The sequence below is a fragment of the Populus euphratica genome, unplaced genomic scaffold (genome assembly GCF_000495115.2).
Source record: "Populus euphratica unplaced genomic scaffold, PopEup_1.0 scaffold12.1, whole genome shotgun sequence".
Classification (NCBI taxonomy): domain Eukaryota; kingdom Viridiplantae; phylum Streptophyta; class Magnoliopsida; order Malpighiales; family Salicaceae; genus Populus; species Populus euphratica.
This window is the reverse complement of record NW_011499858.1, coordinates 2147086-2172175: the sequence shown is the minus strand read 5'-3', so window position 1 is coordinate 2172175 and position 25090 is coordinate 2147086. Positions and strand designations below refer to the sequence as shown.

The 25090-nt window shown below is 33.1% G+C and overlaps 3 protein-coding genes across 5 annotated transcripts; 1 reads left to right on the top strand and 2 right to left on the bottom strand.

The window, feature by feature from the left end:
* The first annotated feature begins 885 nt into the window (after positions 1–885).
* DAW1 (Transducin/WD40 repeat-like superfamily protein) lies at positions 886–12118 on the top strand. Of its 3 annotated transcripts, none has more exons than XM_011023877.1 (24): positions 886–1248; positions 3693–3823; positions 3909–3993; positions 4100–4153; positions 4289–4380; positions 4478–4581; positions 4822–4894; positions 5195–5588; positions 5911–6234; positions 6386–6583; positions 6747–6842; positions 6959–7019; positions 7399–7523; positions 7792–8038; positions 8172–8323; positions 8417–8541; positions 9082–9205; positions 9429–9487; positions 9798–9894; positions 9972–10155; positions 10852–10953; positions 11173–11288; positions 11381–11440; positions 11759–12118. In XM_011023877.1, the coding sequence occupies exons 1-24, from the start codon at positions 1207–1209 to the stop codon at positions 11861–11863; spliced, it is 3150 nt and encodes a 1049-aa protein (XP_011022179.1). In that variant the 5' UTR covers positions 886–1206; the 3' UTR covers positions 11864–12118. The 3 variants fall into 3 exon arrangements, with proteins under 3 accessions (XP_011022179.1, XP_011022176.1, XP_011022177.1); XM_011023874.1 differs by lacking the exon at positions 9429–9487 and adding an exon at positions 9295–9353; XM_011023875.1 differs by lacking the exons at positions 9429–9487; positions 11173–11288; positions 11381–11440; positions 11759–12118 and adding exons at positions 9295–9353; positions 11062–11130 and having other exon boundaries at positions 10852–11004.
* A 166-nt stretch (positions 12119–12284) lies between these two features.
* On the bottom strand, positions 12285–14630 carry LOC105124038 (cancer-related nucleoside-triphosphatase homolog). Its single transcript, XM_011023873.1, has 7 exons — positions 14544–14630; positions 14307–14418; positions 14107–14194; positions 13903–13993; positions 13366–13450; positions 13078–13234; positions 12285–12732 (listed from the first exon to the last, which is right to left on the bottom strand). Exons 2-7 carry the CDS (start codon positions 14352–14354, stop codon positions 12626–12628), a joined length of 576 nt encoding a protein of 191 aa, XP_011022175.1. The 5' UTR covers positions 14355–14418; positions 14544–14630; the 3' UTR covers positions 12285–12625.
* A 3148-nt stretch (positions 14631–17778) lies between these two features.
* Positions 17779–19485, bottom strand: LOC105124036 (HMG1/2-like protein). Its single transcript, XM_011023872.1, has 8 exons — positions 19377–19485; positions 19225–19279; positions 18989–19090; positions 18850–18907; positions 18503–18547; positions 18335–18415; positions 18145–18228; positions 17779–18046 (listed from the first exon to the last, which is right to left on the bottom strand). Exons 2-8 carry the CDS (start codon positions 19269–19271, stop codon positions 18026–18028), a joined length of 438 nt encoding a protein of 145 aa, XP_011022174.1. The 5' UTR covers positions 19272–19279; positions 19377–19485; the 3' UTR covers positions 17779–18025.
* Between the last annotated feature and the right edge of the window lie 5605 nt (positions 19486–25090).

The following is a 25090-nucleotide window of genomic DNA, read 5'->3' as shown; positions in this document are numbered from 1 at the left end:
TCACCAACTCGAAGGTTTGGAGAGACTACAAAGGGAGATGAGTGGATGCAACGAATGTAGCTAATGGTGGAGCTCCTCGGTCTTCATCAATGGGGACCAAAGGTCTTCTAGGGCAACTTTTATGTCACTTGGGCACGTGGTTGGGGACTTGGGGGGGCAAGTTTTAGGTTCCCTAAAGTTGCAGTCTCATTATTTTTTGGGGCTGGTAGGGAGCTTGGTGGGCCACCTCTTTTGATTGCACCCAATGACTTTACGGGACATGGAGGCAACTTGATTTTGGGCTTTGTACATTTCTAGCTCAACTTAGCAAGCAAGGCTCAGCCCTGGTCTTTTCATCTCTAGAGTACAATTTTAATTGGGCCTTTAAACTTCAGAGCCCAATCCCTTCCCACAATAGCGAGAGTTTCCATTGTCACTACCTGCGTCCAAGCCCAAAACATACGGGCCTATCTGATCTTGGTGAACGGCCCATCAAGGATACTTCTCTCCCCCTCGAGTCTGTAATTAACATAAAATATCTTTAATCTATCACTTGGAACTTTCCATTTGCCCATCTTCTGCTACGATGGCAAGGCATTGTTTTTTGTGATATAAACAATGTTTTTAAAGAAATAGAATTTTTTAATTTAAAATTAATTATTTTTAATATTTCTGAGTTCGTTTTAAAAGTTAGAAAATATTATTTTAATATATTTTTAAATTAAAAATATTTAAAAAATAATCACGACCAAATCTTCCAAAACTAACGTCCGTCCAAGCATCAACATCATAGTCCTGCGACGTGTCTTTCTTAACTTGGTCGTCAGAAACTGACATCCAAAAATCTTTGCTTTGGATCTGTATCTGCCTTCCTTCATCGTTTGTCCTTCAGCAGAGTATTAAACATTAAATAAATACACAGTACCATTTCAATATTTGTTCTTTCCTCTCCTCGTCTGTCTCACCAATGTTTATAATTGGACAGCCTAATCAGCCTCCCACGTGTCATCATCACATCAAATCAAAACCTTCTAATTTTGTTATTGCTGTTATTGGCTATAAAATAACTGCTCTCTCTTCCAAAGAAACTGAAATCAACCGTCCTCTGCTCACTCGCTAGTAACGCACAGGCAAAACTCTCTCTCTCTCACTCTGTGTGTCTTTTCTGCTGAACCCATTTTGACTAAATCAACGCTGGTTCTTGAAGAAGATTTGGAACTTGGAGTTATGTTTGTCAAGAAGCTTGTGGAGAAGGCTTCGATAAAGAAGGTAAGGAAGTGAAACTGTTCTTCATTTCCTGATCTGTTTCTTTCTTTGATGAATACAAGAATTGCTTGCTTTGCTTCTCTATACACCAGTTTTCTTCTTCTTAAATGTTGTGGGTAGTGAAACTAGTTAAATAGCCATCAAATGTTCATGGATTGGATTGATTTGTTGTTCCCAAGATTTACATCTATAAATTAAGAATTCTATGATCATGCTCTTCTCGATACGTAGAGTATTTTGGGAAAGAGAACTTGGCTTCTTGGGTTTTTGTCGCTGCATTTCTCCCATGGACATTAGCAATGTTGGCATGAATGGCAAGAGGGTCTCCATGTCAATGTCATTTTTAATTGATTTTGTCACCTTAAAGTTAAACAACGTCATCTACAATGTATTTTTTTATCCTTAAAGTTAAACAACGTCATCTACAATGGTTTAGTTGAAATTTTTTTATTTTTAAAATATATTTCTTATATTAAAACGTTAAAATAATCTGAAAGCATAAAACTTCGTGAGGTCGATTCGGATAGGAATGAGGACAGCAAGTCTCCATTGCATAAATGAGAGTATATTATAGTGTTTTTGGTCATAAAGGTGTAGATTTTAATGAGGTGGAAGATGATACTAAACATATTTTTCGCTTACTAAATCCACTTTACCATGCTTTCCCTTGAAAGAGGATGTGCCAGCTGTCTACATCATTTTTTTAAAAGTTACCATTATGAATTTTGGAAAATTTATAAATAAGTTCCTTTTCTAATATAAATGACCATTAATTTTTCATTTTTAATTTATTTTTCTTTAAAAAATCATGTTTAATTGTGATACATGTGTTCTTATACAAAATTTATTCAAATGACTTTTATTTTTCTCTTTGTTTGTTTTATATAAAATATATATGTACAGTGTAAATTAACATTCCATGTAAAAAATGAATTGGGATGATTTAACTAATAATACTTAAAGCTCTGTGGTTATTTTTAAAATTTTTTTAGTTTAAAAATATATTAAAATATTATTTTTATTTTTTAAATTTATTTTTGTTTTTAATATATTAAAATCAAAAAATTAATTTAAAATAAAAAAATTACAAAAACAGATACATTGTCACTGTGGTTTGGATTTATGATAAATTATGTTGGGGGTTGTTTTTTAAAGTATTTTTTATTTTAAAATGTATTAAAATTATATTTTTTATTTAAAAAAAAATATTTTAAAATTTAGCCTATATCCAAAATATAAAATATTAATTTTTAATTTTAAAAATTAATTTTTTAAAAAATATAAGTTGGCCCTCTAAACGATACGTAACTGCCTTGACTTTTCTTACAGAAGGAAACTACATTATGAAACTTTGGATCCCACAAAACTTTAATTAAGATTTAAACGGAACCAGGGAAGCCCAAATTGCTGCCACGTGAGATTTAAACGGAACCAGGGAAGCCCAAATTGCTGCCACGTGTGTGTGTGAGAGAGATAAAGGATTGTTTGGGGTGGGGTATAATCCACTTTTCATAATTTTTTTACTTAAATTTTTTTATTTTTTATTTTTTATTTTTAAATATGTTAATATTAAAAACAAATATTTTAAAAAATATATAAGTTTTTTAAAAGAAAATAAAAACAACCTTAACAGACTGCAAGCAACTGTATAAAATAAAAAGAAACTGTCTAATCCTAAAAAGAAACTGTCTAATCCACTATATTAAAAACAATAGCGGATAAACAATGAATGCATCATGAACGGATCTTTCAACCTTTGAGTTTGATTTCCTTTTTTTCTTTTTAGAAAGTGACCAATCAAAACTAAATGTTGAGGCTATTGATGTAATCAAGCAGAAGTGTCGGTTGGTTTTTCAAAAAGAAACGTTAGGATGGCGAAAATGGTCAACCCCAGGAAAGAATACCAACTGCGTACGAGTAACCAACCTGTTCATGTCATGGGCGGTGGTGTGGGGCCCATGAATCTGTATGGCTTTGATGTCTTAATTTTTGTCCCCCGAGTCTATGTCCAATTTTATGATCAAGAAGAATAATTTATTGTCTGTTTGGTTTTGAGATTGGATAATACAGGTTCACCGCAAGTTATAATCTCATTTCCAAACGGACCCTTCATCTTCTTTGGAATTTCTCGCACCCCATTTCTGTTCATCAATTGTAATCTCGTAATAAGGTTATACTGTTTTCTCAGAATGTTCTGCTATTTTAAAAGTATTATATATATAATTTTGATATACTGATGATGGTGTTAAAATTATTAAAAAGAAAAAAAAAGCTCAATGAATAATAAAGTCAAAGGGCTACCTAAGCAAACTTCATCCTGTATATTGTTCTGGTGGAATCTTGATTCTCAATACATGGAATTACCTAAGCAAACTTCATCCTGTATGTTGTTCTGGTGGAATCTTGATTCTCAATAGCTTGTCACTGCTTTTTGCCATTTGCTGTAGCCTGGAGGGGCTTCTGATGGCTTGAAACCCAGTGATGTAGAACCACGATTGGTATTCCATTACGGGATACCACATGGAGCAACGAAGTTTGCATATGACACCATTCAAAAGATACTTGCCATCTCTACGCAGTGAGTACTCCTCGGCCATTTTGACTCGCATCACATAATTTCAATGTATGACCATTTAATCGATGTTTCTTTTTGGTCCCTTAAGAGATGGAAGAATCAAATTGTTTGGAAGAGATAACACTCAAGCTCTGCTTGAATCTCCTGAGGCAGTACCAAGCAAGTTTTTACAGGTTCATGTTGCCTTCCTTTTTCTTCCCTGCATTTCTTTTAATATATTGGAGTTTTAGATAGTTTTTACATAAGCATGCTTTCTTTCCTTCTTTTTTTGATCTTCAGTTCATTCAAAACAAAGGGATCCTTGTAAATGTAACATCCAAGAACCAAATTGAGGCAAGTAACCCCATTCGAGTAAATTCTGTTCGATGTTTTTATATTTATTTTAATTTTCTATTCTATTTCTAGCTCTGTATAACTGCGTGAATATTTTGCTTTCGATCACAACATTGAATCGTTCAATTTTCTTAGGTTTGGGATTTAGACAGCAAAGTGTTGTCTAATGTACATGTTTTTAAAGAAGACATCACCTCATTTACAGTTATGCAAAGTAATCTGTACATGTAAGTGTTTCTGGACTTCGTTGTTCCGCAGCAAGGAAGATGCTTATATTCATTGATTGGTTACTTGTAATTATGGCTGAAAGATCTCTTTTGGCAGTTACGTTGGAGATTATCTTGGTAATGTCGTGGTTTTGAAGCTTGATCAAGAATCATGTCACTTTGAACTAATGAAATACACCATACCCCTATCTGCTTCTCACGGTGAGACACACTTCTGTGCCTTGGGGTGCATTCTGCCCATTATTAATGGCCATGAACGAAGAATCTTTAATTTGCACTGGTTTTGAATCATGTGCCAATTTGAAATTCCTTGTTTGTTCTAGGAAGAGAGGCATGCATTTTTTGTTTATCTTGTAACATGCATGTTTGTTCTTCTCTAAGCTTTCTAATGTACTAAAACCAGCTGATATAATAGTTAATGCAATTGATAATTTCGTCCAGGGAGTCCAGCTGAAGTTTCTGGTGATACTGCTGTATTGCACACACTGCCCCAACCAGCTGCTGAAAGCAAGAGGTTGTCTCGTTCTCCTGTTCCCTCATCAACTGTCTGTTTAAGTTTCAATGTTTTAAACCTAAGAGTAATTGTAGCGATGGCCTAGCCCTGCAGCTCGTATACAATGTTTAAGCAGATAAAATGACTCAAATTACTCGAGGCAACTGCATTTTCCTTTGTGTAAACAACCCAAGTGAAGGGATTGGAAAAGCCTTGAAGGCCTTATTTGTCACACTTTTTGAACAAATATTCTGTGTAATTTCTTTTATGGCATGATAGTTGAAGGTCTCATTCTTTTATTCATCATTTTCTATAACGCAGAGTTCTTATAGTATTTAGAGATGGCCTGCTTGCATTGTGGGATATTCGAGAGAGTAAATCCATCTTCACAACAGGTGGAGGTTTGCTGCAATCACAACATCACGAAATGAAGAAAGTAACCTCTGCATGCTGGGCATGCCCTTTTGGAAGTAAAGTTGCTGTTGGGTACAGTAATGGAGAGATTTTTATCTGGAGCATCCCAGCTGTCACAAATTCAAGAACCGAGTTAAACTTGGATAGGGCCACACAAAATGCTCCTATATTGAAACTTAATCTTGGATATAAGGTGGATAAGATTCCTATAGCATTATTGAAATGGCTTTATGCAGATGGGAAGGCAAGTCGACTCTATGTTATGGGTGCTTCTGACCTTGCATCTACAAACAATTTGCAGGTAAATGATGTTTTACTTCTGTTTTTTTGGTAAATTAATGTTTTTCATCTTTTATGTTAATGATAATATAATTTCATGTCATGTGCATGCATTTGAAACAAACACACTTAGTTTTGGTTCCAAGTATAGGTGAAACTTTGCTTTGCTTCTTGAGTTGCAAATTCTGAGCTGGTTGCCTTTTTACTTGCTTGAGTACCAGTTGTTTCGAAGCTTGCTGTTAAAAAAATTTAGGCTCTTTTCTGATTAGGATATAACAAAACTGGTTATAATATTTTGATGCTAATTTGTTAATGCATATGGCATTTTGAATCTGGATGGGCAGGTAATCTTATTGAACGAGCATATTGAAACTCGCATGATCAAGTTGGGGCTTTATTTGCCTGAGCCTTGTATTGACATCGAGATCATTTCTAGCTCGTTTGATCAAAGCAAGCATAAACAGGATATTCTTGTCCTGATTGGGAAATCAGGGCGCATTTATGTCTACGATGATTGTTTGATCGAGAAGTATCTTCTACAATCCCAATCCAAAAGTTCACCCTCACTGCCAAAGGAGGTCATGGTGAAGATGCCATTTGCTGACTCAAGCATCACTGTGGCAAAGTTCATAACAAATACCCCAAATTTGTTGACTTATGGAGATGAGGTAATATAATGAAAAGGTTCTAATATGCAACTGTCTAACAATATGGGGTTCATTAGTCGGTTCCTCTTTTTTATGATTTTCTAGTTGATGTAGGATTACATTCTGTTGGCCAAAAATATTCAATTTTTTGATGATTTGTATGCTGTTGTAGGATTACATTCGGTTGGCTAAAAACATTCCATCACCTTTTCCTTTTGAGCCAAGACCCAAGGATGGCACTCATTCATTCCAGTTTAATGGATTTACAAAGGTTAAAAACCTGTACATAACTGGACACAGTGATGGAGCCATAAATTTTTGGGATGTGTCTTGTCCATTTCCCATCCCAATGCTATCACTTAAGCAACAGGTGAGTTTCACGATACCTTTGAAATGTTTTGTGTAGCAGAGGATTAAAGAAACAAAAAGAAAAAAAAAAGGAAGAATTCTACACTCAAGGAATTTAGATGAAACTAGAAGCTTATTTTTCTCTCTTTGGCCCCTGATTTACTGTTTTCCTCTCTTACACGCAGAGCGAAGATGATTTTTCTTTAAGTGGTATAGCACTGACAGCATTGTATTTTCATGCCGATTCTCGACTTCTTATCTCAGGGGATCAGAGTGGAATGGTAAAATGTCATTCGGAAAGCGCACACCACATGCACAAGCAAATATATCCTTTGGTAGATGCATTTGTCTATGCTCAGAATATTTATGGTTTTCTTACCATATTTTCTATCTGCAGGTTCGCATCTTTAAATTTAAACCTGAGCCATATGCTGAGAACAGTTTTATGTCTTTCCAAGGTATGACTAAATCCATGATGCTACGTTTTGATTTTATTTTTTTGGATAAATGGATACTGTGGTTAATTGTTATTGTGCTGTAGTAACATGACTGTTCTATGTTAGGTAAAGTTCATGCTCCTTGATGATGTGCCACAATATAGCCTTCCTATATATGAACAACATCTAATCAAACTTCCTGCATGTGTAATTCCATGGTCCCCTTCGACTTTGGGACCAGAATTAATTTTGTATCTAGTTGAATATAATCAGTCCATGTCTGTTACTCATTATATGGACCTTTGGCTAGGATTTCTATCATGCATAATTCACTTCCAGTGATATTTTCACGTCTTCATGCACTGAAATATACCAAAAGTAAACATTCTTTTCTTTCCAGGAAGTTTGAAAAAGGGAAGCAATTACGTCCATAGTGTTAAACTTATGAAAGTGAATGGTTCTGTGCTATCTATCAACATAAGCCCAAGCTTGGTACATCTTGCTGTTGGGTCTGATCAAGGATACGTAAGCTTTTTCTCTTTTCTTTCTTTTGCCATGGTGCTTTTTTTAGTTTATCTTCGTTTTCCAAATTCAAAGGAAAAATTTATGTCATGGAGTTGTTAGAGATTGAACTTGAACCATTATTGATAGTGCAATGTTAGAAAAATGTGATGGTAGGGATCGTCTTTGAGCTGGACTGGACTCTATAGCTTCCCCAAAAATGTTGAGGGTTTCCACCCATCTCCTGTCAGAAGCTACTAACTGGGGTTTGAACTGTCATATGAATGTTCAGGTTTCAGTTTTTGATATTGAAGGGCCAACGCTACTATATCAAGAACACATCGCAAGTGAAATATCCACTGGCATCATCTCTCTGCAGTTTGATACCTGCTTTCTTCATGGATTTGAGAAAAATATTTTAGCAGTGGCGACAAAGGATTCTTCAGTTTTGGCACTTGATGCTGACACTGGTAACTTGCTGAGTTCCAGCAGTGTTCATCCAAAGAAACCTTACAGAGCTCTATTTATGCAGATTCTAGGTAGGTACTGGCTTCTTCAGGGCTTCCTATTATTTGGAGAATGGACAATGCAATGAACTTTGGAGGATTAGTTTGTCAATTTTGACAATAATAATCAATTAGACTGAAAGAATTATCTGTTCATGGTTCACAGATGGGCAGGACATGTTAGCTAGAGGATCTAAAATGTCAAATAATCAAGACCCTAGTAAAAGTAAATCTGATGAGGATGGACCAAAGCAGTCTTCCCTGCTGATATGCTCTGAGAAAGCGGTGTATGTCTATTCATTAAATCATGTTGCTCAGGTAATCACTGCTTTATTTATACACCCACTTGTTCTTCGCAGAAAAAGTAGTACTTTGTATGACCATTCCCTTTTCCTTTTTCTTCTGTGTCAGGGTATCAAGAAGGTTCTTTACAAGAAGAAGTTCCAATCTTCTTCTTGTTGCTGGGCTTCAACATTCTGTGGTGCATCTGATGCTGGCCTTGCACTTCTTCTCTCAACTGGAAAAATTGAAATAAGGTGGTTTTATTGGATTTTTTTTTGTGCCCATTATATACACAGCCTTCCTTTACTCCCCTGCTATTAATGTTCTTTTAGTTAGAAAATTAAGGTTTTGAACTTTACCATGCGCAGAATGCTGGTCTAGCAATGATTTTTAACTGGTATCCTCCTATTTGTCCATAGCTAGGACCATCATCATGACCTCTTTGTACAATGTGCTTGTGTTGTCTGGCATATGAAAACTGCAGTCTTGCCAAGAATTCGATATTAAATTGATTGTGAGACTTTGGAAATATCATTTTGTGCTGGACACGGACGGCATAATATGCAATTGTAGTTATCAGGCAAGTTCATGAGAAAATATATTTTAGGATGGTGTCTGCTACCATTGTCTAGAAGAAATGACTATTAAGGAAAAGGTTATGTTAGTCATGCATCAATACTGATGTGGAAGCTGAACTTCAGCAATTGTATTTTCTTATCTATTATTGACATTATTACTGCTAGATTTTAAAGTCATCTAATGCATAACCTATCAATTGTTTGTGGAAATTTAAGATCCCTGCCAGAGCTGTCGTTGATAAGAGAATCTTCAATCAGAGGTTTCACTTATTCCGCACCAAAGCTGAACTCTTTCTCTGCCAGATCGATATGCTGTTCATGGGATGGGGAACTTATTATGGTACAGCAGCTTTAATTGCCTTCTTCAAATCTTTTGCTTGAGAAAGTTCTGGAAATATTTACCTGAACTTCTATCAAAATCTTCTGTAGATGAATGGTGATCAGGAAATGTTTATCGTGTCTCTGTTGTTTCAAAAGGAAAACTTCAGGTATATGCTTCTGGCTATCTTTTCAATCTCTCACTCTTTTTTTTTTTTTTTTACTTCTATCAAAATCTTCTGTAGATGAATGGTGATCAGGAAATGTTTATCGTGTCTCTGTTGTTTCAAAAGGAAAGCTTCAGGTATATGCTTCTGGCTATCTTTTGCAATCTCTCACTCTTTTCTTTTTTTTTTAATTTGGAGCGCTGACTCAGACAAGATATTAATATAGTGTAGTACCTGTGCCAACATTTTCCCTTTCTGGCAGTAGCAATATGGTTTCTGTTGGTGCAGCTACTTGTTTGTGATGTCAAAATAACATTCTGTCTTTCTAACTGAAATTCAAAGGGCCAGCGCAATTTGCTAAATTTCCATTTTCTTAGCGAATACAATCATTTGTGAGCTCATTCGAGCACCTTTGTTGGTTAAACTTCGGCCATACTTTCTTGTCAGGCTTGTTGATTTTGTGAGTCAAGTCTACAGAAAAGAACTGATGTTTTCACAAGAAGGGCTTCCCACTGGATCTATCATCCAAAAGGAAAAGAAAAGGGTATGTTTTTTAGAGCTGTAGAACTTTGTCGCTGGTCTGGTAATGATGATAATCTGGTTTCTTGTTCGGCATTCTAGGGAATATTTAGTTCAGTAATGAAAGGAAGTAAGCCAAAGCAAGTTCCTGAGGTGGAAACTGAGGATACGAAAGAGAGTGTTGAAGAACTCTCAAAAATCTTTTCAACTGTCAACTTTGAGTGTCATCGTGATGAGAATAAAGATAGCATTGCTATGGATGATGATGGGATTGACTTGGACATAGGTATGTATGTGCATAAGTTTACTGATTATACTTAAATATGTTTGACTCGTAGGAGATCATTTGATGGGGATGCTTCCTGCCATCCTTTTATATGACCTGCTAAGGCTATGTTTTGGAGTGCTGAAACTGGTAGATAGGAAAGCCAAATTTTAAGTGCTTGTTTGGTAGTTCGGCTAACCGCACAGTTGGCCGCACTATCTAAGGAAACTTAAAAGCTTGTTTGGTATTTTGGTAACGGTTATTTTTAGCCGCACTATCTAAGGAAACTTAAAAGCCTGTTTGGTATTTTGGTAACGGTTATTTTTCAAAGTGTTTTTTACTTGAAAATATATCGAAATAATATTTGTTTATTTCTTAAAATTTATTTTTGACATCATCACATCAAAACAATCTGAAAATACCACAAAATTTAATTTGAAGCAAAGAAAAAAAAATTAAATTTTAATTTGAAGCAAAGAAAAAAAATAATTAAAAATCTATTTTTAAAAGCATCTTGGAAATGCAAAAACAATCAATTTTTTTAAAAGCGTCTTTAAAATGCAAAAACAAACAGGCTTTAAATATGATTGAATCTTTCAGGCAGGCTGGTTGGCTCTCAATCTCTTTTCTATTTCCTTTGTTTGTTTTTTCAGTTTTTATACTGAGAGGTCCAATATTTTGATTTATCTTCTGTTTTTCATTATTTGGTATGTCTAGATGACATCGATCTAGACGATCCTGTAGAGAAAACCAAAGATCAGAACCTGTTGGCAGCTCTTAACAAGAAGAAATTGGCGAGCAAGTTTCAGGCTTTTACAGGTCATTACGAGACAATGTTTTTAGTGATTACATTGGTTGCTGGAAATTAACTGAACTGCCCATTCATGGGGTCGCTAATGGTGAAATTTTGAGACTACAAGTCTCCTGTAGTGTAGATGAACTGAACTGCCCATTCATGGGTCGCTAACGGTGAAATTTTGAGACTACAAGTCTCCTGGAAATCTTTGAAAGCTGCAACATGTACTGTGTCATTTGCAGGTAGAATAAAACAGATGAATGTTAAGAATGAGAAAAATATTAAGGAAGAGGTAAAGGATGAGAAGACTGGTGCAGTTGATCAAATCAAGAAGAAATATGGTTTTTCTTTGTCTGGTGTAAGTATTTCTTTGATGCTTACGATCATAATCTTAGTCATGTTGAGATGCTTTAAACTAAAGGACTGTCATTCTTTTGTTTTTGCTTGCAGGAATCAAGTGCTGCTAAAATAGCCCAAAACAAGTTGCATGAGAATATAAGAAAGTTGCAGGTATAATTTAAGCGCTGCTTTCCTCTTCCTCATCAGATATTTGCCAGGTTCAGAGAGTGAAGTCTTGATAAACATTTCTTCTGCCAAATGTCAAGTTCCCTGATTACTAGTCGTGATCAAGTTGGGTAACTAAAAAAAGGTTCCATCCTACATTATGAAATTTCTAGGCTTTGAATCAAGCCAATGCCGACCACCACTTGGATGGGCAGCAGATTATTGTGGCACTAAGTCTTCAATTTCTGTTTAAATGTAGATAGGAGCAAAGGGGTTATAATACCTTTTACTTTACTGAAAAATGTTTTTTGGTTAATTGGGCAGGGAATCAATCTAAGAGCTACTGAAATGCAAGAAACAGCCAGTTCATTCTCTGCAATGGCAAAAGAGGTCCTGCGAATTTCAGAAAAGGATAAACAAAGCTCATAAACCATCTCGGATTGTTTACAAGAAGTATATAACAATACACGTCCATTGCTTTGTTTCTTTTTTCCTTCATTTCTTCCAACCTTTTCGGTTCTGTATATTCAACTCTATAGTTTGCAGTGTTTTTAAGGTATTGATTTGAACAGTTGTGTAAAGGGGTTCTGTTCTGATTCCAATATAAGCACTTTGTGAAACAGGTATCTTTTTTCACCAATCCGTCTAACCATGAAATGACATCCTTTAGAGAAACATTTGTTTTCCAAAAGATCATTTAACAGGGAACAGATTCATTTCTCTCTCCAAAAGACTTATCCAACATTTTGCAATAGCATTGTCTGATGGAAAGATTTGTTCAAGCGAGGTTTTTTGCCCAGCATATTCCAGTATTGATGCATGCAAGAGGAAGTTCAGTTTAACAAGCATGTGTACAAACTAAAACACCCGCATTCATGGTAAAGTGTAAGAGATTACACATCCTATAGCTGGTGTAATGATTGAAATAGAGCTCATCTATGACGAAACCAGATAGTCGCAACATGAGACAAAATGAAAGCACAGTTTTCACAGGAAACATCTTGACAGTGTCAATTTTTTGCAAATTAAATTTTTGCAACTCTAATGCTTCTCCGGGTCACCAGATGCAGTTTGCCACCTCTTTTAAAGGATATATTCAGCTACATAACGTTTGATCACAATGTATGCAGCTTGAAAGAGTCGGGGACATTGAATAAGTTCTAGCTCCAAAATCCATGCTGCATCTAGTGTTTACTCAGAATCTACAAGTTGGGTGTAAATTTGTTCTTTGACGGCATCCCTGTTACTCGGGCTTAAAGTGAAGATTTTAGCCCCTGGATGATCCCTCAACCTTGCAACTGCAGCAATTTAAGCATTCAATCTATACAAGTACAGCAGAAGAAATGCAACTTCTTCCCAAAAGTACAGGGTCTTGTGCTATATGTTAGCTCAATTTTGAGATTAATGAGACAATAATCCTCTAAGTTCTCAAAGGAGAATAAAAATGAAGCCATTTATAAGAGCATTTTAAATATTTTTCAAACTACTTTTGCTAGAATGTTGTGCATTTATCCCTTTCTACCTAATCTCTGAGCACTGTGGTATAAACAGGAATCTATAAAAAATAAGAGAACATTCAGTCTACTGATTGTGAAAGTGATTGCAGATATTGCATTTTTGAGAAGTGTGTTCGGCTGAAATACCTGCAGGTATATCACGGCCAAATTTTAGAATAGGTATAGAAGCCAAAAGTGGGATATTTGATTCAAGAACTTTTAGAACAGCAGGAAAGAACGATGAACTAAACAACTCCATTTTGCCAACTTCATCAATGATGAATAGATCAGTATCTTCTCTAATCTGCAGTGAAACACAAGTCTTTATGCAACCAAATAAGCTGATAAAAATTGATCAAAAACTGTGCATTACTTGAAGGGCCATGAAGAGACTTGCATTATTTACCAATAGATTGTTCAAAGAAGTCAACTGACCTGCAACTCAGGCAATGCCAGTGCCTCAAATGATGCAATATCTACTTTATACTTCCCAACTGTGGGCCATCTGATAGACTCTGGGCTGAAATTATGAGATACTTCAGCTGGAGATAACTAACAAGACAAGTAAAGCAACAAATAACTAATGACAGGAAATTAAACCATCCTAGTTGAACCAATACAGAATCTTGCTGGCAAATACCGATATAGAGACAGTAATTCTAAATCAAATGAAATCACCACATCTACCTTATACATGGGACACAATTCAGTAGCTAATGTTAAAAAAAATTCAAAAAGCAAGAAAAAACCCTGTTTGATTTTTTATCCCAAAAGTAACAATTGCATTTCTTTAATTGATTTTTTCAGGATTTGAAGTTCAAATGCATCGAATTAAAAAAGAAGAAGCCAGGGACAATCATCAACTAAAGTGATAATTTTATGCAATCCCAGGTATACGTAATAGAGATCCTTGCTTTTTAACTGCTTGCACTTGAGTTCTACATAAATGATTATAAAAGAGAGACAAATTACGTAGAAATGGTGGTGGAGGCAAGAGGGGCTTTGCGTCCATCTAAAGTGACAACTTCAAAGCCAACCCTCTCAATCCCTTCTCTAATCTCCCCTGATTATCACAAAAACAACTATTATTAACATGTGTTTTCTACTTTAAAAAAATAAAGTGTAATTAACAAGAGATGGTAAGCAAAGAGTGAGAGATGGAGAGAGAGGCATTACTAGTGTAAAAACCTTGAATTTTCAAGGTGGGGTTTGAGGTTTTGAGGGTTTCAAACACTCTCATTATCAGTGTGGTTTTACCTACACCCTGCCATTTACACAGCGCATTTCTTTGAGACTTTGCAAGAGAGTGGAGACATGTCCCCGTAGAAATTCATTGAAAACTGTAGGTAAAAAAGAGTGATTCTGATGTTACTTACCGGAGGGCCGGTGACCAGGAAGCATTTTCCAGGAGCTGTTGCCATCATTCTTATTTTTTTTCCTGTCTCTCTCTAATGGGTCACAACCCCATGCCAAGGGGCAAGCACAAGCTCTGAACATAGTGGGGGTCATGTGCACATGGGCATGGACCATGACTCTTTTGGGCCCGTTTGGTATGGATTGTCCTATAAAAAATAGACATTTCCATGTTCGTTTTCTTTCCTGCTAGTGCTGATCCTTTGATTAACAGGTAAAGATGGAGGGATTTGGAGCAACAGTGCTTAGATAATTAAGCCTAATTAGTTGGTTGAAGGTGGATATTTCACGTGAATAAATATGCACAAAGCATATTTAGGAAGCCTCGAGGGCCCAGGATTGGTCCCAGGTGTTTTAACATTAGTTTCATGGTGCTCCATCACTGATTTATATCTTCCTCTTAATTAAAATTTAAAGGCTCATTAAAAATAATAAAAATATCTCAAATTATTATTTTTTTGTGCTACTTATATCTTTTTATTTCTCTAAAATAGACACCAAGATACCACTAGATATTTTTTAAACACAATAAAAAATTTGTGTTTTAATGTGATTTATGGCATTTTTTTTTCTTTTTAGATTTTTTTCTTTGAATATTAAATTTCATTTCTTTCATTTTCCTTCACAAGTTATGTTGGCATGATTCTATTTGTTGATATTTGATTTGTTATGCATGATATTGCATATGCATTGTGGAAAAAATTATCTAAGTATTACATTACATATTGCTATTACAAAATGAAAGTATAGGATTCGGTTAAAAAAATTGAAAAGAAAATTATTGAAATTTACAAAAAAGAAATAAAAATGTGGCATGTCTTTTTACACTTTGACCCTTAATGTTTTTGAAGTTAACATTTCATACATAAAACATTACTTTTTTACATTTCAATCCCTTATATTTAAGAGAAGAGGAGTATCATCAGAAGGTGAGAGAAGAAAGAACTTTAATTCAGCCATATTTTCATAACCAATAACTCTAATTTTGATGTTAACGAGTTTTAAAATATAAGCTCAATAGAAATAGTTTCAGCCTTCAATGATGTAGAAAAAAGTAGAATGGACCTAAAAAATTTATTTTGATTTGGTTTTGAGTTTTTACACTAACTAAATGTGCATTGTTATTAAAAATATGGTTTAAAAAGTGTTTATGATGTTTTTTTTTTTCTTGTATATATGTTTTTAGATTAAAAGATCTTGAAATTGAGTTTTTTTTTATTCTGAAACTCAAATCTTAATTTTCTAACCATCAAAGATGATAAAAAATTATTGCATTGAATGATGCATTATCTTCTCAAGTAGATAATGTGTTGTTTGTTATTTTTACAAAATGGTTGTGGGGGAGATGTTTAGCCTGAAAAATTCAAGTGTGCAAAAGGCAAGCACAAGAACATGATTTTTAAATCCAAGTGTATTGAGTTGTTCTTTTATCAGGAATGTCTAGGCTTGGTTTTGTTGGCTTTTTTTTAAGTTATTGTTTTTCTTATTATTTCTTCACCTTCTTTTTTTAAAGTTATTGTTTTTCTTATTATTTCTTCAAAAAAAATCCTTTATTTAAATAGATAATTATAATGATGTTTGAAAAATCATTCAATCATCTCAAACTCTTAAAACAAGATTAGAGAGTTCTAGAGATCTCTATGATTTTTTTATTGTGTTTTTTAAAGTATAAAAAAGTTGAGATTGGAGTTTTTTTTTCTTTCCAAAACTCAAACATGATTTTCATACAATGGGAAGATTCGTATTCCAAGTAGACAAGGCGTTGTCCATTGACTTCAAAAAAAATTAAAGGGGCATGTTTGTATGGGTTTTATTTTTACACACGGGCTGACCTTATAAATCTAGATGTGTCTAGGTTGTATTGTAAACCTAGGTTATCTTAGCTCTCCTTTTATTAATTATTTTTTTAATATCTTGAAATAAAATGATTGTGCTTTCAAATATATCGGCCGTTCTCGTTCATGTATTGGTAGACAATTTCTCCATGAGCATTTCATGTAACCTTAGGAATTAGGATTGCTCCAGCAGCCATTTTGCGAGGTGCATCCTATTCCTTTTCGTTCTCTCTCTCTTTTGTTATATATATATATATATATCGTAATTTGAGGTTAAAAACAATTAAGAGATGGTATCAAGTTAGCAAATTAAGGGGCACGTCAGAAATAATTACTCCAACTATATATATATATATATATATATATATATATAAAGGGATTTTTTTTTATTAAGTCCCAATTTTTTTTATTTTAATTTAGTTGATGTGCAAAACTCTTCTTTTTGTTTTTTCTATCCATATTCCTCGATGGATAGATCTCCAAATAATATGCTTATGCATTAAAAAGTTTTATTTTGCTTGTCCAATTTATATGCTTGTACATATATATAAATAAATAAAATAAACTTTTTGATGAGATATTAATTGTTCTTAAAAAACATACAAGGAATTTAGATAAATAGCTAAATTTTTACAATCCGAGGTAAAATTGTCAAAAATCATCTTAGATATTGCCATGTGAAGTTCAATAAATAATTTAATATCTATTAAAATTGAATGAATAGTTTTATATTATTATGATATTAGATATATAAAAACTATTTTGTAAACAACCAAAAAAAGAGTCCAAAATGCAAGGCTGAAATAATACTATATAAGAACTTTTCATAGCAAAGGAAAATCCAGATTGGCCATCACAGTAATACGGTACTATCAACTTATCAGTCAACGTCAGGAGTGCCTGTCTGCGCAACCATTTCTTAACCCAGCGGGAGCTATACGACCTTGCAATATTCTCCAATGGCCAGCAAACGTAGAAGCCACCTCTGAAGTTTGTTTGGTGAGCAATCCAAAAGGAGTGTCAGCAATGATCACACACACTGACAGCCCGTGAAAGCTGCCAAACAGATGAAATCCCCCATCATTTGCTACCGTACAAACACATGATCATACGAGCAGTTACATGAACATGGCATAATGCTGATCTAGTCATCGCAAGATTCTTCCTAAGAGACCACCTTTTGGAGTAAAATAAATTGTTCAGATGGAGAATTTCGTGGGAATACTTGCCAGGGTCTGCACCACCACTCTTGTCAATCCTTTGAGAAAGCAATCAGAGATCAAAACAGCACTTTTGACTCGAGCCACCCATGAAGGCGGAACACAATGATTAGCAGCAAGAAACACGTCATGGGAAAGTCAAAATTACAAGGGCCAGAAGAGACCAGGGAGTAGAGTCAAACAACACAAAAAAGCATGGAGAATCATTCTCCAAATACCTCCTCTATTAGTCAAAAGCTAGTAACCTCTGTGGTGTTGCAAGAAAAGCATGCGGGAGTATAAACAAGATGCTAAAGGACCACCAAAATCTTCTGTGGTCAAATGAACAAACACCATCCTAATAAATGATAGGTAAATGAACAGCCATCAAAGCACAGGCATTAGGGGAAGAAATCACTTCATTGAGCATGAAAATATTTGATAAGTACATACCACAATATGAGCTCCAGGGCTGCTGCTCCTGAAACTATTCCTTTGGTTTTATCCTAGGCTAGATCTAAACAACAGCTAAAAAAGGAGCTACTATTTAAAAGCTAGAAATGCAAGTGATTACAACAATCAAAGCAATTCTACAACAAATTGCCGATCACTAAATCCTCACATCCTCAGCCGCTCCTCGTCATCAACTTACTCATCATCATCTTCCTCCTATAAAACCACCACCAAACAAGATTATCAGCGCAAAACTCTTAAGAATCTCAGAAAAAATAATACATGTTTAGATCAAGTTTGGATTTGAAAACCACCTCCCCATCACTCTCATCTTCCTCATCTTCGTCATTCACTTCCGACTTGGACTTGTCAGATTCTTCATCAGCGTTTCCTCCAGCCTAACATCACCCAGAAGAAACCATTCATTTTGACAGCAAACAACAATCACTCTCCATAGAAGCACAATTTCCAAAAATAAAAGGCAATCAAGGGCAAAAGGGGTACCAGTCTTTTGTTGTAAGCAGCCATGTCCTTATTGTATTCAACCTTTCTCCTCTCGGCCTTAGCCGCAAAAGGAGCTTTCTCCTAATATTATTAACAAATTGAAACCCATAAACAAATGACCAGTTCAGAAACCAAATCAGTGACACATTAATCATTATAAATACTCACAGCTTCACTCATGGATTTCCACTTGTCTCCACCTGCTTTACCAACCTGATTCACAGCAAAACACATAATTACATTTGCATCCAGCAACCAAAATATTTACAAAATCAACAAAAAATAAACATATTCCGATTACGTACTTAGCGATATCATCCATTGCAATTACATGATTAGCAATTTTTTAAAAAAAAAAACAGATCACTTTGTTTGGAAATTAAACGTTTTTAAAAAATAATTGTAAGTTTCATAAATCAATAAATTTACTCTCTATTTAGCTATTAAAATCGAACAAATAGACAAGAATTTCAGTATAAAAGTAAACATATTCAATATCTGTTTTGATAGCTTACAGCAGCAACAGATTTATTGTTTGGATGAGACTCCTTATACTGCTTCCTAAAATCCTCCCTTCAATATTAAAAATAAAATAAAATCAGTACACAATAACTCTTAAGGCCAAGAAAAAAAATGAATTACAGAGTTGCTTACATGAAAACGAAGAAAGCACTAGCAGGTCTTTTAGGCTTGTTTGGATCCTTCGCGGCCTTCTTCGACGCTTTGGTTCCAGCTCCAGATCCTTTTCTCTTTAGCCTAGTAAACAAACAATATCACAATCAAAAACCACAAAAAGCAGCAAAAAACCACGAACAAAGATCATAAAAACACAAGGAGATCTCAGATCTAATTAATATTATGTAAACACAATTAAGACAGCGAAAGCTCACTTGGCGTCATTGTTTCTGGAATCAGACTTTGATCTACCGCCTTTCATGATGATTTCTGCAAATAAAACGTCGAAAACCGGTGAGAACGGAGGAAAAACTTTGAAAAACGGTGCAACTCGGGGTGAGTCAGCGGCAAAGGGGGGCGAGTTTACCTTGGAGAGAGAGTTTCTAGGGTTTGTTTGAGGAGATGAGGAGATTTGGTAATTTTGGGTGCGGGTTTGTGTGTGGCTTAAAGAGAGGGATAGGGGAAGGGGTTTTTAGGAAACAAAAGAAGTTATTAAAATTGAATTAATCACTGCCCCTGCCTTCCCTTGGCTTGCCCGCGGGTTTGGGCGGGATTTCAAATTTTTTTTTTTTTTGCCATGCTGGCAATCCTTGTGCTTTTTCTCAGCTGGGCTATCAATAGCCATTTCACTTATTTGTGTTTCAGTTCCTCTTTTTTGTATAATGTTGCGTGCACAGAAATCCTATTCTATATGATTTGAGTATGCTTTGATTTAAATTTTAGTGCTCCATTTTGCTGATTTTATAGGGCTACATTTGCACAAGTAATATATTTTATTGAAAATTATTAAAAAATTAATTATTTATATCAATATTGTTCCATGAGTAATATTTAAAAATTTTAATAAAAAAAATTCAAAATAAAATTTGAAAATTTAATATTTTTGAAATGTGAAATTGATGTAATTGTGACTTCTCCTCCTGAATTTGCATTTAATATAGTTTGTGCCCCACTAGATGTGACAAGGGAACCACGTGAAAATAATTTTAAAGTACCCTAACCACATGGGAGAGAAAAAGGAATTAGAGCTGTAAATTTAATTCATGACATATGATTGGTTCAAATTTATTATTTACTGTATAGTTTAACAGTCCATGTCTCTCAAGAACTAAACTGGGAAGACAGGTGAAAATAAGTACGAGGTATATCAAAATTCTTTTTTAAGAACTATAAAGAATAATTAAACAAATATAAATGTAATTTATTTTCAAACGGAATATATTTAAAAATAAAGGTTAATACACCCCTGAAAGCAGGTATTGAACGGGGAGCATGAAACGATCCTGAATGTGGCGTTTTATTTCTTTTGATCTTCCAAATAACCGTAAACACCTAGAATAGGGGGAATCGATTGCAAATCTGTTATTTAAAGCAGCGGGAGGATTTTGCGCCCATCGTATATCATTCCTTCCGTTCATTATTTAACGGTAATTAATTAGTATGTATTGCCCCTAAACTTTCCCTGCGTGCAATGAATGGCGTACAAATGCTATCTAAATAATCGTGAGGTAAACCCATCTAAGTCTTTAAATTGTTGATCTGGATACCATGTATCTTTGTTTTTCATATTGTTATTTTAGCTCTAAATTATTAAATCCGAGATTTTTTATTAATTCAGACATAAATTACTTATTTAGAAATTAAGGCAAATATCTTAATTTTAAATGTGAAAAGCATTCCAATGTTCAGGAATATTAGTTTCTGTCTCTGTCATAACAAACGAAGCTAGAAATAAATATATTAAAATAATATTATTTTTTATTTTTAGCATTAACAGGTTTAAACAATAAAAAATTATTTTTAAATAAAAAAATTAATTTTTTTAAATTGCCGCACACCGATGCAAAGATATATTAGAATCACGTCTAAATGCTCTTCGGGGACTGTAGACTAGTCATATTATTATATATTAGAATGCTTTTTTAAAAAAAATAACAAAAATAACGGGCTATACAACCGGTTTCAGACCATAGTAATATTTGCCAGCTAATCAATCACCTGCTGGCTCAACAGTAAATGCCGCGTACACGTGAGTTTTCTCCAAGGGTAAAATGACGAGCTTAGCCCTGTTTAGCGAGTCTTTGGGCAGGCTGGTTGTTGGGAACATATCAAAAGCCGAGAATATAAAAAGGATAGAGCGGTGCCATGCCATTGACTCTAAGGAAAACGAGGCCAAATATGTAAACTCAACTTACTAGATATTTTGTGGGATTTCCTTTCCTGTCAAGGACAGATAGATATTTTGTTCTAGACCATGGCTGCGACTTTTGCTAAATAATATTTTATAAAAATTTATTTTTTTCATTTAAAATTTATTTTTTTTATTTTTTATTTATTTTAATTTATTTTTAATAAAAATATTTTTAAAAATAATCATTATTACACAACTAAATACCATATCACAGGATTGATATATATTTGCACTTCTTTATTATTTTAAATCCCTAACTTTACTTTTATTGAAATTAAAAATATCATATTACAGGATACAGGTAATATTTTGTATTGTGAAATTGTTTTTTAAAATGCTTATTTATTTAGAAATGCATCAAATACTATCTTTTATTGTATTTTAAAATTTTATTTTTGATACCATCATGTCAAAATAATCTAAAAATATAACAAAAAAATCAATTTTTTTACAAACACACAATCAACTATATTGTCAAACAAGTTTTTAGATGGTATTCATTATTGAGATAATGATTAAGTTTTGAAAGAAGTACAAAAATATATGTTCGGTTAAATTTGAATCGACGTTTTTATAATGTGAAACTCACCAAAAATCGAGGTTGAACCTCAATTTCAAGAGAATATCCAAGGGTTCTCATCTCATTTTTTTATCTACTAACAACCACATCATCATGATGAGAGAGAAATAACTGTTGCAAAAAAAAAAAAGCGCTTCTAAAATAACCCTTATTTTTCCACCATAAACATATTTGCAGCACTACACACATCTTTAAAAATCACTTACTCGTTATTGTTTTATTTTTAAAAATCACTATTTTATTGAAAAACTCATTAATTAATTGTCAAATTTTAGTAAGTAAATAACCATGTCGTCTGTTTATTAGGGTATAGAAAAAGTATTTTGAATTAGTTTTTATTCTTATTCCTACATCAAGAATAAAAAAAAATTCCATTCTCTTCAAAATTAGAACTTGGATTTGTCACCTTCTTCTTATGTCATTTCAAAATCAACCGAAATTTTAACTATGAGCTTGTTTATTTGTGACATATACATGTTTGTTGTTGCAAAAGCTATTTAAAGCTCCATATTGTTTTTTAGAAGGCATAACATGAAAAATAGCTTGAAAACTGCAAAAAAAAAACAAGTAGGGAAAATAATGTAGTTGTTTATTTACAAATCATTAACTGAAACATTATTTTAATGGCACGAAATTGAAACTTAAGATGTTGTTAATTGACTTATTTATTTTGTATCTTGGGCTTTTCATGCTATATTTTAAACATATATTGACATTGCAACCAGCTAATAGATAGGGTTCATGTGGTTTTTTTTATTAACATTGATGATGATATTGATTTTTTATTGATGTTTGATTTAAGAATTTTTTATGCTTTATATATTTTTAATTTTTTATCTTGATTATTGATGCAATGCTAAAATTTGAGCCTTATAACAGTTAAGATTTAATTTGACAAGGTCCCGCTTTAAATATTAAATAAGACCAATAAATAGAAACATAACTTAAAAGTAACAATCAATCAACAATATAAATTATCATAGATAAGGTTAAGTAGGGGTGCTAAATCTTTCCTTTACACAACTAGTCCTTTTATCTACACTCTCACATACCATATGTTTTTTAATCACCATGATGCTATATGACAACTCTCTCAATCATAACTTTATGATTAAAACCAAACCCCTTCATTCCAAGAGATAACTTTGTTATTCAACGTCATGCATGTCATAATAATAATAATTAATTTCCAATAAAACCCATTTTAAATCCTTCAGTTAATTTGGTAATGATCAAAGAAGCACATTAAGCAATAATCTATGTATGTTCACCATAATCATTTTATCGAATACTCTTATTATTTCCCCTTGTGTTTTTATTAATTTAAATCCAAAAATTGTGTAATTTTAAGTACCAAATTAAAAGGTTTGGATTAACCTTATCAATATGATTAGTGTTAAAACAATATTAATGCTTTTTTTTAAATTAAGATGTATGTTTAAGTTAAAAGAAGTGCTTCATTAGCGCAAATATCTTTTAGCCTAAAAATGAAACAAAATTTTGATGGTGCTTGGAATATTTTATTTATAACAATTTGATTTATATCATTCATACAAGAGAGTGTTTAATACTTCAAAGAGAAGATGAATCAAAGCATTACAACAACTAACAACCAAAATGAACTGCAAATCATGATGAGTCGAGATTACAACTCAAAAGTTTAAGAAAACAAAAGAAAAAAGCCCAGCATGAAATGTTCCAGAATAAATGAACCACCTTATACTACCTTATATAATTGAGAAAGGAATGTCCTGTACCATTATATGTCAATGTATATTTTATGAAAAAATATAAGAGGTGCAATAAACTTGTATTATTCAATAATTATAACATCAATTATAATTCACTAAATAAAAGCAAACTTTTTTGCTCAAAAAATAGAATATTAGACTAAGACCTCTAAATGTTTAACTTATAAATATGAAATAAAAACTTTGAAAATGACATTGCAACCATCCATGAAACAATAATTTATATAAAAATACAAGCATAAGTAAACTATATTGACCATTAGTTATTACAATTGCAAACTTTCAAACTTTAACATTCTCACCTAAAGTTGTCACCTAACAATAATGTAAGCCAATAACAATACAAGTTCCATGCACACAACTAATATAACGTTTGACGAACAAGTTCCTGCATATTAAATATAGTAAAGGCAATAGCAATACAAATACAGTAATTAAAAAAAGCAATTCCTAAATACAGTCTAAACAATAAAACATTATCTAAATTATAAATAAAGAAATAACTTCACTATTTCTACAACGTATTTAACAATGAAATGTGGTCACTATGAATCACTCTAGCCATGTCTATCTTATCATCGTTATGCGATAGATAGAAGCAACAAACATCATTCACTTTTAATTTCAAATATAATAATTAACATTAATATATTGTTTGAGAAGAATTTTAAACACGCATAAACAACTTATGCTATAAGCAAAACAAAACAAAATGTAATAAATTATGTAACAAATACAATATTCAAAAGTTAAAGTCACACCACGTAACACAAGCTTATCGAAAGAAGTTATATATGCATAAAAACTCATATTTTTCAATAAAATTTTAGTTAGATATTAACCTAAACAATTAAATTAATATAAATACAATAAAAAAATAGAACCTCGCCTCAGGGTGTAAGGTTTAATATTTTTTAAAACATTAATTTTAGCCACAAACACTATCTCTCAATGCTGCCCACATTCCCCTCTTGTTTCATAAATAGAAAAACTTAATTACAAAAGTGTGCAGATTGTTGCCAAATTGAACAACATTAATGGAGTAAACCTTTTGCATCACCTTTTAAATATTACACCATTTCTTATCCCAACAAATAGATGTGTAATCAATCATTGTAAAAAAACACTATTAATTAATCAATCAAAACATGAAAACAACTATGCTCCTATCATACAACCCCTCTTTTTTTTTTCTACCTTTAGGTGTAAATTATTGGGTTACTTTTCGTCTGCCACGACTACTATGGTTATTGTTGCTACTAGTAATATTAAAACCAATAACTATATGACTTACATCATTAACAAAATTTGGAATACTATCCTTTTAATCTTTAATTCCTTCCTCCAAATTGAAATCCTAATTAGAAATATTTCTTGAGATGGAGCCCAAATGAATTATCTAGTATCCACAATGTTTCCAAAAATTATGCCATACTTGGCACACAAAACATAGCTCAATACCAGCATGTCTAAACTTTCTTGCTTCTCTAATTTTCTATGAGAGATAAATTAAATATAATTAATGAAACTTAACAAAGTATTGAAAAAATCCAACAAGA